The 15,156-nt window shown below is 40.0% G+C and overlaps 1 protein-coding gene across 2 annotated transcripts in view; it reads right to left on the bottom strand.

Moving 5' to 3' along the window:
* Positions 1–15,156, bottom strand: part of LOC136878969 (zinc finger protein 577-like) — a 52,087-nt gene that overhangs the window by 30,066 nt on the left and 6,865 nt on the right. For both annotated transcript variants that reach the window (XM_068228897.1, XM_068228898.1), the window contains exon 2: positions 8,978–9,054. In XM_068228897.1, the coding sequence (XP_068084998.1) occupies positions 8,978–9,052 (75 nt within the window). In that variant the 5' untranslated portion in view covers positions 9,053–9,054. The remainder of the gene's footprint in view (positions 1–8,977; positions 9,055–15,156) is intronic.

Here is a 15,156-nt window from a genome sequence, read left to right as displayed (position 1 = left end):
GGCGTCGAATAGAAAGACCTGCACCTGGCGAGCCAAACCCGTCCTGGGATATCCTGGCACTAAAAGCCATACGACATTTCATTTTTCATTGTTGGTGTGAGGGAGACGAGAGATGACATGAAAAGAGTTATTGTGTAGAACGAATTTCACTAACGGAATCACTGCACTCTGTCGGCTCACTGGAATTGTTTTCTTTTCATGCAACTTTAATGAGAAATCTGTCCAATGACTGTTGCTTTTGACTCCTTTTGAGGGTTTCATGAAAATGTGACATTGCATTGTTATTGAACTGATTCATCGCTTGCACTGCTACAGCCTTATTCGGGTGGTGTTTTTCTACAAAATTTTCCACCATTTCCCACATTTTGCACTTCTCCCCAATCTCAGTTGAAGGGAGAGATTCCACTGACTTTTCCTCCTCCTCTTCCCCAGATGAGATCTCCATAATTTCCTCCTGTTGTTCGTGATGCAGGTCCATCAGTTCGTTGGTGGTCAGTTACTGGCTATGTTCTTCCATCAGCTCTTGAATGTCCACGACATTCACCTCCATCCCCATAGTCTTCCCTAAGGACACAATTTTATCGACAATTAGTGGCTCACTGTCACCAACAATCCCGTCAAAGTCACGTCCAAGAACACTGTCAGGCCACAGCTTTCCGCAAGCAGAAGTGAGAGTTCTCTTGGTGACTCCATCCCATGCTTTCTCGATGAGGAAATGATTTCTCCCAAAGTCTCGGAGGGTAAGGTTTGCTTTTTTGGTCACTTGGGCGAAGCATCGCTGAAATAGTGCTTTGATGTATAGCTTCTTGAAGTTCGAATCGGTAGACCTCGGTTATATTTGACATCCATATTGGCAACCTTTCAAACACAAACTATGCATCGCTGTGCAACATCTGGCGTACACTTTACAAACTAGTACCAATGTTGTTTACACAGCAAAGCCAAACTATATAATCCATGCTAGGAACAAGATTCGCATCAAGAAATGTTATATAATGTTAAATAATGTATGTGTGACAGAGTTGTTGGCGTAAGATAAATGTTTAGAAAATTCATATCGATCGATCATATTATTGATTCAATTCAGATTTCATTTCAAAAATCAAATCAAAATCAAAATCTCTTTATTTGCAAATGAGGTGTCTACCTCGGTGGCAAATGGTACACTAAAATACATTATTGTCAAGCACTAAATATTAAATTAACAAGAGAAGAAAATTTTCCTATAATACAATATTATACAATTTACGCTAACAATGTTTTCTATTAAACACACAGCTCATCCTTAATAAATTTATATTGTTTACAACATTCTACTTATAATATCTCCTGTACTACTTACAAATATAGTCAACTGATATACAGTATGTGGAATTACTTCAAATGATACTGTACAACTGGTATAAGATTAAAATTGACATGCATTTATTTACTTTTTTTTTTTTTCTTTACCGATTCTGGAACCTAAGTAGCATAACGACCTGCTTTGTCTTAACCAGAGCCCCTTTTACCACCACTTTTCAGAGTTCCTGAAGGGCCTTCACAGCTACCGTAGCGGTCCCAGGGCCCTCGAAGTCCCCACTGTACTTCACCCCTACAGGCAGTCCCCTACTTTGGCTGTCCAACTCCTTAGACCAGGGGATGGAATTAATTTATTCACACACATTTTTTATTTACATTAACCTGCACTGGTCGAATGCCCTCTAACATTTCATTTATTTTCTCTGTTGCTGTTTATTCTCTTCTTGAATATCTGTACAGATTTTGGAAAAGGATCAAACACTACCTCTGGTAAACTGTTCCACTCCTTCACACCCTTCCCAATGAATGAAAATTTACCCCAATCGCTTCTGCTAAAATTCCTTCTAATTTTATATTTGTGGTCAGTCCTGCCGATATAATTATTTTCCAACTGAAGCCTCTCGCGGATATCTCCCCATGCTTCTTCTCCTGTATAGGCTCTATATAATCCTATAAGTCTAGTTTTCTCCCTTCTCTTACTTAAAGTTTCCACCCTAGTTCCTTTAACATTTCTGATACACTACTCTTTCTCCTGAAATCCCCTGTTACAAACCTTGCTGCTTTCCTCTGCACACTATCTATTTCTTTTATTAGATAATCTTGGTGAGGATCCCAAACACTGTTTGCATATTCCAATAATGGACGAACCATACTTAGGTAACTTTTCTCTTTTAATTCTTTGTTGCATCCTTTAAGTAGCCTCATTATGACATGTAACGATCTGTATGCTTTCCCAACAATATCATCCACATGACCCTTCCAGTGCAAATTACTTTCAAATCTCACACCTAAGTATTTGCACTTGCCATCTTTTGGGATAACTACCCCATCCAAAGTATATTCAAATTCAGTTTTAAAACTCCTGTTTGTAAATGTTGTAACAGTTGATTTGCCTCCATTAACCTTCATATTATTCTCTTCAACCCATTGTTGGATACTCTCAAGGTCCCTTTGTAATTGTGAACAATCCTCAATGGTATTTATTTCCCTATAAACAATTATGTCATCTGCATACAATCTTATTTTTGATGTTATATTATTCCCTAAATCATTTACGTATATTAAGAAAAGTAACGGACCGATTATACTACCCTGTGCAATTCCCTTCCAAACTTTCTCTTCCTGCGATACGTTATTTCCTACTTTGACTTTCTGAACCCTTGAATTTAGAAATGTTTTTACCTAACGTGTAACCCTTACCTCCAATCCTATTCCCTCCAATTTCTTTAATAATATTCCATGTTCCACTCTATCAAAGGTTTTGGAAAGATCTATGGCTATGCAATCTAACTGGCCTCCTGAATCCAATTGTTCTGATATGTCCTGCTGAAATCCCACCAGTTGTGCCTCACAAGCAAAATTTCTTTCTAAATCCATACTGGCTCCTCATGAACCAATTTTTATCATCACATATCCCTCTGATGTACTTTGATATTAAACTCTCCAGTATTTTACAAACTATACTGGTCAGGCTGATTGGTCTGTAGTTCTCTGGTTTCCTTTTATCACCCTTTCCTTTATAAATGGGTATTATTATAGATTCCTTCCATTCCTTTGGTATTACACTATTATTTATGACATAGTCAAAGAGAAATTTTAAATAAGGCACTATGTACCACCCCATTGCCTTTAACACCTCCCCAGTAATTTGATCACTTCCTGCTGCTTTTCCTTGCTGGAGCAGTTGGATTTCTCTGAAAATATCTTCATTTGTGAATGAGAAGCTTCTTGTTTCCCTCTGTGTCTCTCCCTCTCTATCTTCTGTTTTGGTTTCCAACTCCTGACAATCATCTACTGAATCTCTGAATTCCCTACTAAAGAGGTTCGCTTTCTCAGTATCTGTTAAATAGTGTTCACCCCCTTCTCCCACCATTGCAGGAATTTGGATTCCTTTTCCTTTTTTATTCCTGATATATGAATACAGCTTTTTCCATTTCCCTTTGTGGTCATTATGCTCTTGAAGAATGCCATTCATATAATTCTCTTTTGCTTCCTTTTTCACTCTATTCAGTTCCCTCATTAGCTGTTTTATACTTTCTCTACTCTCCCTACCCTCTTTGATTTTCCTGTTTACTATTCTACATTTTCTTTTTAATTTTCTTATTTCCCTTGTATAATAAACAGGGTCTGAGGTCATTTTACCCTTCTTAACAGGTACAAATCTCTTCTCTCCTTCCCAAATGATTCCTTTGAATTTAGCCCAAAGTGTGTCAACATTACTCCCTTCACTTATCCAACAACTGAATTGTGATTTAAGGTAAGTCCCAAATTCATCAACTTTAGTTTTTCTGTACAATTTCTTGTCTTGTGTGACCCTCTTATTAAGCATTTTTGGTACCAGTCCCACATCCATTATTACAGCCTTATGGTCACCTATTCCTTCAATTACCTCAGTTTTATCAACAATTTCCCATGGTTTAACCAAGAATACATCTAGTAAGTTATTGAGACGAGTTGGTTCTTGTACTACTTCTGTAAATCCTCCCTCCCAAATTAACTTATTTGCCAGTTTCTGTTCATGGGCTTCACTTGCAGCTCCATTCCATTCAACTTCCAGCAAGTTTAGATCTCCCCTAATTATTACCACATCATTATTATTGTTTTTATGAGTATAATCTATTATTTTCTCAAATATTTCCATGTCTCTTTCCTCTCTTCCAGGCCTGTATGTTCCTATAATTCCCACCTCCTTCATATTATCACAAATTAATTTTATCCCTAATATTTCATCCCTTTCATCGCTAAACCATTCATGTGAACAATAAGTTTCCTTCACCAGAATAAACACCCCCCCCCCCTCTCCCTTTTTATCTTCTCGGCCTCTACGATAGACTGTGTACCCTTCTGGAAATACTTCTCTATTACCCACCCCTTCTCTCAACCACGATTCCACTCCTATCACCACATCAGTCTCATAACTCATAAGATTCCATCAATGTACCAAATTTTAACTGTTTATTTACTACACTCTGACAGTTTACCAAGAGCAATCTCAGACCCCCTTCCTCCCTAAAACTTGACTGTTGCAATTGGGTAACTTGAAATTCCTTACTTTCCTGAGTTTCATTTTCTAGTTGGCTGAGGCAGCTTGAAGTACAGCTGGCTCTTTCTACTAGTTTTCCTGGTCAGTATTATAACTCAAGTGAGTTGCCTTTTTTACAGTACATATCTTAAGATTAATAAAATCTAGAACAATATTTGCTATCTTTCGTTTACCTGAATTGTTCAGATGAAGGCCATGCTTTGTGTAACAGTGTCTCTCGAAACTGCTGCTATCAATTACCTGTGTATTACGAAAATGTTTACAAATTTTAACCATATCTGTACTAACTTTGTCCACTTCAATGTTCACACATGAGTCTCTAATCAAATCATGCCTGTGGGGCACGTTCACTACAAAGATGTTAGTGTGAGTCAGCTTACCTAGTGTACATTTAAGTTCAGAAATGACATTCTTAGCGTCGTTGTGAGCTACGTCGTTCGTCCCGCCGATGATCACTACTGCATCACGACTTCCGAAATTTCTTGCCGCCTGCTCCGTGTTTTCCAATACCTTCTTCATTGGGGCCCCAGGACAGACGACAGCCGATGCTGCAATATCTTTATTGTTCATTTTCTCCGCAATTCCCCTCGCCTGGCTATCACCAAATATAAGAATGTTCGACACTTTCGCTGGTGCACTGTGTGGGATTTTAGGCCTAACTTTGCCACTTCTCGTAACGGATTTTGCGCTATACGTTTGATTTTCTATCTGTTGTTTTCCTAGCCTTTTCTTAAATGATTGCAAAACTGCCTCACATTTATGAAAGATAATACCATGTTGTCTCGGCTTATATACAGAAACCCTCCATTGAAGCTTAACATCTATTTTGCACAGGGAGGTAGTCCTATATCTACACTTAAATTACAAAATGATGGTTAAAATTTACATATTAAAGACCATGAAAGCAAACAAGGTTAGAAGGTGAAGGATAAACACTTCTCGGATGACAAGTAGTAAAAAATAAACATTTCGATAGTTAAACAGAAAGTACTAGAGGCAAAACATGATAGATAATCAAAACATAGGTTACAAACTGTTAATAGAAAAAGGTTTGCCTCGATAAAAATTGATAATGGTGGTAATTAATACATACTCCACTGAAAAAATTTGACAACCTTTCAGGTTACACTGAAAGTTAATTTAAATCAGAAAAATTGCAAGCTGCTTACCCCACAAGAAGCAAGGGCTCCTCATGAGCACGGAGCACATGAACAACACGTTAACATGATGGGATTCTCAAGATCGGAATGAAATCACGCAGCGGCGTGCTTTCAGAAGAGAGCACATGCTGGGTGAAGAAACAGAAACAGCAACAAGGGAAAAATAACTGATGAATACATGAGTTACTTTTTCGATTTTTCTAAACCAATCACATTTTTGATATTTTGCTAGCTGCAGATAATCTCATCCTTGGTAAGTTCTGCAAGCTTGGAGATTTTTACAATTGAAGCAAGCTGTCATAAAATTGACTCTTGCATAACTGAGTGTCCCACAGGTTCTGATAATTAAACTTTTGTCCGTCCTGAAGCTGTGTTTAATTACGTGATTAAATAACTGAATAACACTCTTATAGCACATGAAACAAATCAATCAACCAATCAACACTGATCTGTATTTACGACAGATGGCAGATTCCCCATCAGTTGTTTAGTTCTTTCTTTATTAAAAAAATGTCAAAGAATTTGGAAATTTATTGAACACATCCCTTGGTAAATTACTCCAATTCCTAACTCCTCTTCCTATAAACTAATATTTTTCCCAATGTATCATCTTGAATTCAGACTTTATCTTCATATTGTGATCTTTCCTACTTTTTTAAAAACACCACTGAAACTTACTTGTCTACTGATGTCATTCCACATTATCTCTCCACTGATAGCTCAGTTATACGGCTTAGTTGAGCAACATGACTCCTTCTCCAAAGTCTTCCCAGCCCAAACTTTGCAACATATTTTTAATACTCTTCTGTCAGAAATCACCCAGAACAAATCGAGGTGCTTTTCTTTGAATTTTTTCCAATTCTCAAATCAAGTAATCCTGGTGAGGGTCCCACATGCAAAAAACATACTCTATTTGAGGGACTTACCAGAGACCTATATGCCCTCGCCTTTACATCCTGACTATAACCCCTAATTACCCTCATAACCATTTGAAGAAATCTTTAACCTTTATTGACAATCCCGCTTCTATGATTACCACAATCAAGATCTTTTGTTATATTATCCCCTAGGTACTTACAATGATCCCATGAGGAACTTTCACCCTGTCAGTGCAGTAATTAAAACTGAGAGAGGACTTTTCCTATTTGAGAAACTCACAACCTGACATTTCATCCCGTCTACTATCAAACCATTGCCTGATTTTTATTCTGACGGAAACTGGTAAGAGTATATGTCTACAATCTCTGTTTGTGGACATTATGATGCCGGGGACATTTCAGCATAGTAGATCTATCAGTTATTATGCGCCCTGATGTGGAATGAAGCATATAGTTGTATCACTGTTCTTAATACCAATGTACAAAGTTAACTTTCAAATACCCTCAAAAGTAAATAATATTTGTTGTTTGGTCATTTGATCATATGAAAAATAACAAATGTAAAACAAAATATGAAATGATGCTACATAAAATGTGTCAGAAGACATATCAGAATTAGCCCTGAACTAGGCAATGAGGCTATACAATTTATTACCTGCGTACAAATTTGCTCAGTTCATGAAAAGAGCATATAACTAGTGTAAATCAAAAATGATCAAAAGGAATGAGAGTCAAATTTGATCAATTTTATTATGAATAACTACTGAAAGACAAAATGAAATGGTCAGAAGTCAGGAAATGTGGCTGGATCATGAAGATGATGGTGATGAATATTCATGAACATCAAGACCAGAAGTCTGTAAAAATATACAGGAACAGCAATCAAAGTGGGACTGACTTCGGCACACTGCTTATAAAGGTTTAAATACACTGACTGACAGAGCAAATGCAACACCAAGAAGGAGTGGTCAGAACTTTATGCCAATTGCAGGGTAGACTGACGTCACTGAGGTATGCTCATGATGTGAAATGCGCCGCTGTGCTGCGCACGTAGCGAACGATAAATGGGACACGGCGTTGGCGAATGGCCCACTTCGTACCGTGATTTCTCAGCCGACAGTCATTGTAGAAGGTGTTGTCGTGTGCCACAGGACACGTGTATAGCTAAGAATGCCAGGCCGCCATCAACGGAGGCATTTCCAGCAGACAGACGACTTTACGAGGGGTATGGTGATCGGGCTGAGAAGGGCAGGTTGGTCGCTTCGTCAAATCGCAGCCGATACTCATAGGGATGTGTCCACGGTGCAGCGCCTGTGGCGAAGATGGTAGGCGCAGGGACATGTGGCACGTGTGAGGGGTCCAGGCGCAGCCCGAGTGACGTCAGCACGCGAGGATCGGCGCATCCGCCTCCGCCGCCAAGCGGTGGCAGCCCCGCACGCCACGTCAACCGCCATTCTTCAGCATGTGCAAGACACCCTGGCTGTTCCAATATCGACCAGAACAATTTCCCGTCGATTGGTTGAAGGAGGCCTGCACTCCCGGCGTCCGCTCAGAAGACTACCATTGACTCCACAGCATAGACGTGCACGCCTGGCATGGTGCCGGGCTAGAGCGACTTGGATGAGGGAATGGCGGAACGTCGTGTTCTCCGATGAGTCACGCTTCTGTTCTGTCAGTGATAGTCACCGCAGACGAGTGTGGCGTGTGCGTGGAGAAAGGTCAAATCCGGCAGTAACTGTGGAGCGCCCTACCGCTAGACAACGCGGCATCATGGTTTGGGGCGCTATTGCGTATGATTCCACGTCACCTCTAGTGCGTATTCAAGACACGTTAAATGCCCACCGCTACGTGCAGCATGTGCTGCGGCCGGTGGCACTCCCGTACCTTCACGGGCTGCCCAATGCTCTGTTTCAGCAGGATAATGCCCGCCCACACACTGCTCGCATCTCCCAACAGGCTCTACGAGGTGTACAGATGCTTCCGTGGCCAGCGTACTCTCCGGATCTCTCACCAATCGAACACGTGTGGGATCTCATTGGACGCCGTTTGCAAACTCTGCCCCAGCCTCGTAGGGACGACCAACTGTGGCAAATGGTGGACAGAGAATGGAGAACCATCCCTCAGGACATCATCCGCACTCTTATTGACTCTGTACCTCGACGTGTTTCTGCGTGCATCGCCGCTCGCGGTGGTCCTACATCCTACTGAGTCGATGCCGTGCGCATTGTGTAACCTGCGTATCGGTTTGAAATAAACATCAATTATTCATCCGTGCCGTCTCTGTTTTTTCCCTAACTTTCATCCCTTTCGAACCACTCCTCCTTTGTGTTGCATTGTCACTGTCAGTCAGTGTATAATTTGCAGCCTTCACTCACCTCAATGGACTCCAGCTCAGGCTCAGTACTCTGGGGCCAGTCAGGCTCACATTTCACAGTGACCACGTTCTCCATTTCTGTAGGAACAAAATCAGATTATCTTGAAACTGAGAGTGCAATTTTCCTGCTGATATTAAAATGCACTTCTTATGTTTTGTCAAAAACATCTTCTTCTTCTTTTTTTTTTTTTTTTTTTTTACAATCCGCTTTACATCGCACCAACACACATAATTCTTATGATGATGATGGGACAGGAAAGAATACGAGTGGGGAGAAGGGATTTGAGCCCACTATCTCTCAAATGCAAGCTCACTGCTGCATGCCTCTATCCGCACAGCTAACTTGCTGGGTAGAACATCTATGCTTGTCTGTGTGTCTGTCTGTCCAAGTGAACATCATGGAGAAACGGCTTGACAGAATTTTTTGAAATTTGATATTTAAATTCAGAGATAACTGCAGAATGCTCTAGGCTAGATATTTATTTGATAACATACAGTGGCACAAACATTACAAATACCATCAAAGTTGTAAGAAAACAAGAATTAGTGATCTAATATATCACAAATTATGCTGTACTGAAAAGGTGGATAAAACATCTCTCAACAAAGTGAATAGTGATATCAATACAGAATCTAATATGAGGTGTATAAAACGTAAAATAAATTCCTGTAGCTCAGTTGTAAGAGTACCAGCATTTTGCCTCAGTGTGGCCTGAGTTATCAGTTGGAAACTGAACCTCTCTAAGATACTGCCCGGCTAGTAATCCAATGTGTCACCACTACTACTACTAATACTACTATTGCTACTACTGCTACTACTACTAGTACTACTACTAAAAGTAGACAGTAACGCCATCCCTCAGAATAGGGAGATTTGATACGGTGAAGGAGATGTTCGGAGAAGGTGAGGGGGGTTGGAGTCTGTAGCCTATACTAGGAACTGTCCCAGCTTTTACCTTAGTGCAGGAGAATGTAAAACTATGCCATTCTCAGGACAGCCGTGGCCACCCCTCCTCTGCTTGGTTGGTCAGACGGAATGCAGAACTGGCAGACTACAGACCAGCCGTGGCCACTTGTAGGTCAAAACTTACTCTGCATGCATTGACTGACACATCATCATCATGAAAAGATTTCATTCCCCAACCTGAAGAGGTGGGGTGGGCCACCTACAGGGTTACGCCCTCTCTCTGGCCAATATATGTGGGCAGTTTGGGGAGGTGTGTTGGAAGAGGGAGGCGACAGTGAACATAATCAGACAAGATTCCATGCACCCGGAAGCACATAAGAGGGCCTCCTTTTATAGTATGATTCATAGGGCTTATAGTATACCTGTCAGACTCAGATCAAAAGAATGAATTGGACACTATTTATTTAATAGCTAAAAGAAAAGGGTTCAACAAGCAGTTTGAGGACAAAATTATTAGCAACGTTGAGAAGAAATTGTTTTTGACATTAACTAAGGATACCAAAAAGAGCCCTTGCTGACAAAATGTAGTGTTTACAGTGCTCTAAGTCTTCTGGTATGGACTAGAGCAATTTGTTGCTTTTGTTACGGGAATACCCGTGGAGCAGAAAGAGGTTAAAGAAGGTGCCGGGGTGAATGGGTCTATCTACAATATCAAAATTAATTTAAAACTTGAACTGAAGGTTATATTTCTTTTAGAACTTCAAACAACCATTTTTCATAACAATGAAACATCAGGTACAATGACAATCTTGAAACAAAACTAGGAAAATCCAAGATTAGAGATTTTTACAGATTCTGGGCTTCAAGCCCCTAGTTTTACAATTCCAGAGATACTGGATCCAGTTTACAAATCTTTAATTAAAAAATAAGGAATCCTTTAATCAAGGGCAGAAATCCCCTAATTCAAGAGCACTTGCTCCCAAAATACAATATCTAGCCTTCCAGAGGCACTCGTTACTATTCCAAAAACCTTGAAAAGAGCTAACAGGCTCTCAGTTTCTTACAGCCTGCTCAAGGCAATATTACCTCAAAATGTTACACACTCTGAATTACAAATAGCGAAGTTTAATACAGGGTTATCTAGTACCCAACTACAGGGCCTTTATGAAAAAGAACAGGTTAAATAAACAGCCCGAACACAAACTGAATGGAGGCGAAAACTGTGCTCCGTGATAATGACAAGAAATTAAAATCCTACAGGGGCTCTTGGCCGATGAAACAGGGGCTATTCCCAAACTACTGAAGTGACTCGCATGGAAATATCTCTAACATAATATTACAGAAAGGTTGCAAAATAGAGTCACCTCAAACCAAGATGAAGGGGAGCTCAAGAGGGTTATTCACTCTCTATCCCCGATTTACAGTTAAAGATTTTATGAAGTTTTTACATTAGCTGAAAGAGAAGTTACATTTTAGAAAAGTATTTTTACATAATTAAAGATTCGGACCTTCCCCTTGAATAATTTTTTTTTTTTTTTTTTTTTTGCTAGGGGCTTTACGTCGCACCGACACAGATAGGTCTTATGGCGACGATAGGATAGGAAAGGCCTAGGAGTTGGAAGGAAGCGGCCGTGGCCTTAATTAAGGTACAGCCCCAGCATTTGCCTGGTGTGAAAATGGGAAACCACGGAAAACCATCTTCAGGGCTGCCGATAGTGGGATTCGAACCTACTATCTCCCGGATGCAAGCTCACAGCCGTGCACCTCTACGCGCACGGCCAACTCGCCCGGTCCCTTGAATAAAACTGCAGAGGTAGCAAGAAAGAATGATTTTATGTGGCCATTACCTTATAGATGTTCTGCTGACCGAAGAAAGAGGCGGCCCTGCCTCCTGCCTTAACACACACACTTATACAGACGGTGATCAATTGACAAGGAAACATGAAAAGCCACAGTTTATATACCCTCAGGGAAGGTTCGAGATCATTCAAGACTAATCAGGACACATCCTCTTCATTTTTATTGGCAGATTCAAAGTGAACAAGAAATGCGGGATTTGTTGAAAAATAATTACCAAAATATATGATTGGTCCGATTCAAAACTGGCGGAAAGAAAAGGAAGTGTTGCCAATCCAAAAATAAATGAACATAGGTTCAGTTATGGACAACCTAGAAATACAAAACTTCTTTAAATTATAAGTTTTTTCACCTTGCACCAGTCTTTTTTTTTTTTTTTTTTTTGGTAGTGTCATCTGTGGAAAAATGTCCGAACTTCTTGATATATAGAAGAACAAAACAAGGAGAAATTCAATCAGTTTAGGAAACTACACAATAACAAAATTACTTAATATTTCAGTGGTGACATCTTCTGATTAAAGTTCCAAGTTTGTGTAGTATCAGTTTCACCTTTTGATCAATAAAGGAGATTCTTAAGGCGCTGGTTTTTAATGAATGAAGAAGAGGTGTACCTCCCGGCAGAATTTCCATTGACCTGTCGTAGACTCATCCTTGGCTTAGACAATATTAAAGTGACTGAGGTATGCGTGATGCTAGTAATATCGTTCATAATGCAGCCAGTCCGTTATGAATGGTCTGAAAATATCACTCATAGTGTCAGTTGGTGTATGCATTTCAGTGGGCTTGGCAGACTGATATGCAATAGCAACTTCTGGCTCAGCAAGGAAAGCAACAGGAAACTACCTCACTCCTCATTTCCCTAGTAGGCCTCTTCAGTGACACCTAGGCTGTCTATGATATCTTTTGGTGGAGCTGTGGAGGATCAAACCAGCCTTCAGGCTGAATACCCAACATACATACCAAAAAGAAAGAAGACAGTTATGCCCTTTTCACCTACAGTCATAGCAAAATCTATGATATTATGAATGTTTTTAAAACCTTAATACGAAAGTTTATTTCAAGACAACTAACAATAATGCTCATGTTTTTTATAATCAGGACATGCACAATATGTTCACAATGTTGGGATAACTACATGTTTAATTTCTTTTCTATAGCCACTCATGCTGTATTACATTTGTCCAATTCCACTCATGCAACGATATTTTAACCCTTGCAATAACTGGACTTTGTGATTCACATCGTATTCATGTTTATTTTATGACTCAAGATTGACAAGATGCAAATACGCCGTTTCACAAGATTCATAAAACTTTTATCGACTGATTTTATTGTGTCCTTACCATATTTTCAATGATTTTATGTGTGACTGAAGATATCTCGAAAGAGGGACGACACATGTAACACCAATATAGTTTAATGTAGTCTTATTAAATAGACGAACATGGTATTGTAAAGGTGGAACATTTGTTGATAAAATTTTCACAAGTTAATAGAAAGCATGCTTTGTAATTCAGAACTATTTAGCTGGACATGAGTGCCATGTGGAAGGCTATGGTGGCGGTGTCTATGGCGAATTGTCTGAAGCTGGAGGTGGTGGTTGTGGTACAGGTGGTAGCTGTAGAAGTAGGAGGAGGAGGAGGAGAATATGGTGTGTAGCATCTGTAGTAAGTTCTTTTGAAGTAAGCGAACCATCTGCTAACCAACTTAAAAGAGTACACGCTAGATTGTTCCATTTTTGTAACAGGGCTAGGGACCTATTGTCTCTAAAGTTGAAAGAAGACCATGCTAAGGAGGCTAGTAATTTAGTTGACCATCTATCAAAAATGTCTAACAGAGTTAGTCCATTGGTGACTGGGGCAGCTGCTCCCAAAATGGAACAAGTCCCTTTAGTAAACTTGCCTACTGAGGAGGATTCTGTCAAAGTTGTAGAAAGTAGAAAATCTGTCGCCACTCAAAAACCTTCTGCCCCATTGGATACCGAGTCCGGTCACCCTAAACAAATTCCTCCTTTCCTTTTGAACAATTATGTCACCCGGTTTCAGTAGTTTGCCTCATCCATTGGCTATGTTGCTTAGGGAAATATCTAAATTTTCAGTTAACTCCACTAATGATGTCATTTCATTTCTCAGTTTCTTAGTTGAATTTCAAGATCATGCTTTAGTCTTTTCCCTCTCTCAATCTCAAATTCTTCAAATCATGTATCCATATTCCGTAGGCATTCTCTCGGACGAAATAATTAAGGCCATTGCTGATCGCTTATCCATAGAAGACTTCCACGCCCACCTTTTGACAAATTTCATTCTGGCTAGAGCAATATCATCTTTGATCCAGAAATTCTATTTTAGAGTACAGCGTTTGGATGAGAATCTTCCGATTTTATCCAAGACATCAAATTCTACACCCAGGTGTTCGCACTCCACTTTTCGGAAGACCAAATAGTGCAAACTATTGTGGAAGGTATCTCTCCACCTTATAGATCTTACTTATGTTTCGCGTCTCATCCCCAACGTTTGCAGAGTTAGAGGCTATGGCAGTGTCAGCAGAAGGAGTGAGGTATGCCGACACCTTAACAGTTGTAAAAGAGCCCCCTCCATCTTCTAGTAGTTTTCAACCTCCACTTCGCCGAACTTTTACCACCCGCAAATGCTATGCTTGTGGGTCAACGGAACATCTGCGTAACAAGTGCCCATTGATAAAATCGGGTGAGACAAAGAATGGAGCAGGGTCATCTCAAGGATGTTTCAAATGTGGCTTGTTTACTCACCTCGCCAAGAATTGCCCTAATGTCAATATCACCCCCTCCTGCTCAACTTCTGGTGCAACACCCATGAATTCCAATAATAGAAAGTGACTAGTGTCATCGGCTGAGTCGGCATATTCATCTTCCCAAGGCTCAGCCCCTGTTAAACCCAGCGAATGCTCTGGTAAGGGTAAAGGTGCTTCTAATATATCGTTTGAGGATCCTAAAGAATGCCACTTGCGGCAGAGACCCCGCACTTGTACCATTTCTTAAAATTGAAGTGAATAGTGAACCCGTCACTGCTCTATTGGACTCAAGGAGTGTGTGTTCTATAATTTCGGCTGAATGGTATTCTAGTATAAATTAAAGACTGTTTGTGTAAGTTTCCTGACTATTGTTCGTCTTCTGTCCAATGCATTTCGGCTAACTCTTCTCCTTTAGAAATTTTGGGTTTCAACTTTGCTAAAATTAGTATTTCTAAATTCACCTGGAAAATAAAATTTTTTGTGGCAAAACACTTGTCTTGTCCTGTAATTTTGGGGGCGGATTTCATGTCTTTTACAGGTCTCGTGCTCGACATTCAGAGTAAGTCGTACTTTCAAATTTACTAATAATTATGAAATTCCTTTGCTAAAATGTAACTCTGTGTCATGTTCATTTGTTTCGCCTACCC

This window comes from Anabrus simplex, chromosome 8 (assembly GCF_040414725.1).
Source record: "Anabrus simplex isolate iqAnaSimp1 chromosome 8, ASM4041472v1, whole genome shotgun sequence".
Classification (NCBI taxonomy): Eukaryota; Metazoa; Arthropoda; class Insecta; order Orthoptera; family Tettigoniidae; genus Anabrus; species Anabrus simplex.
This window is presented reverse-complemented; position numbering and strand designations above follow the sequence as displayed.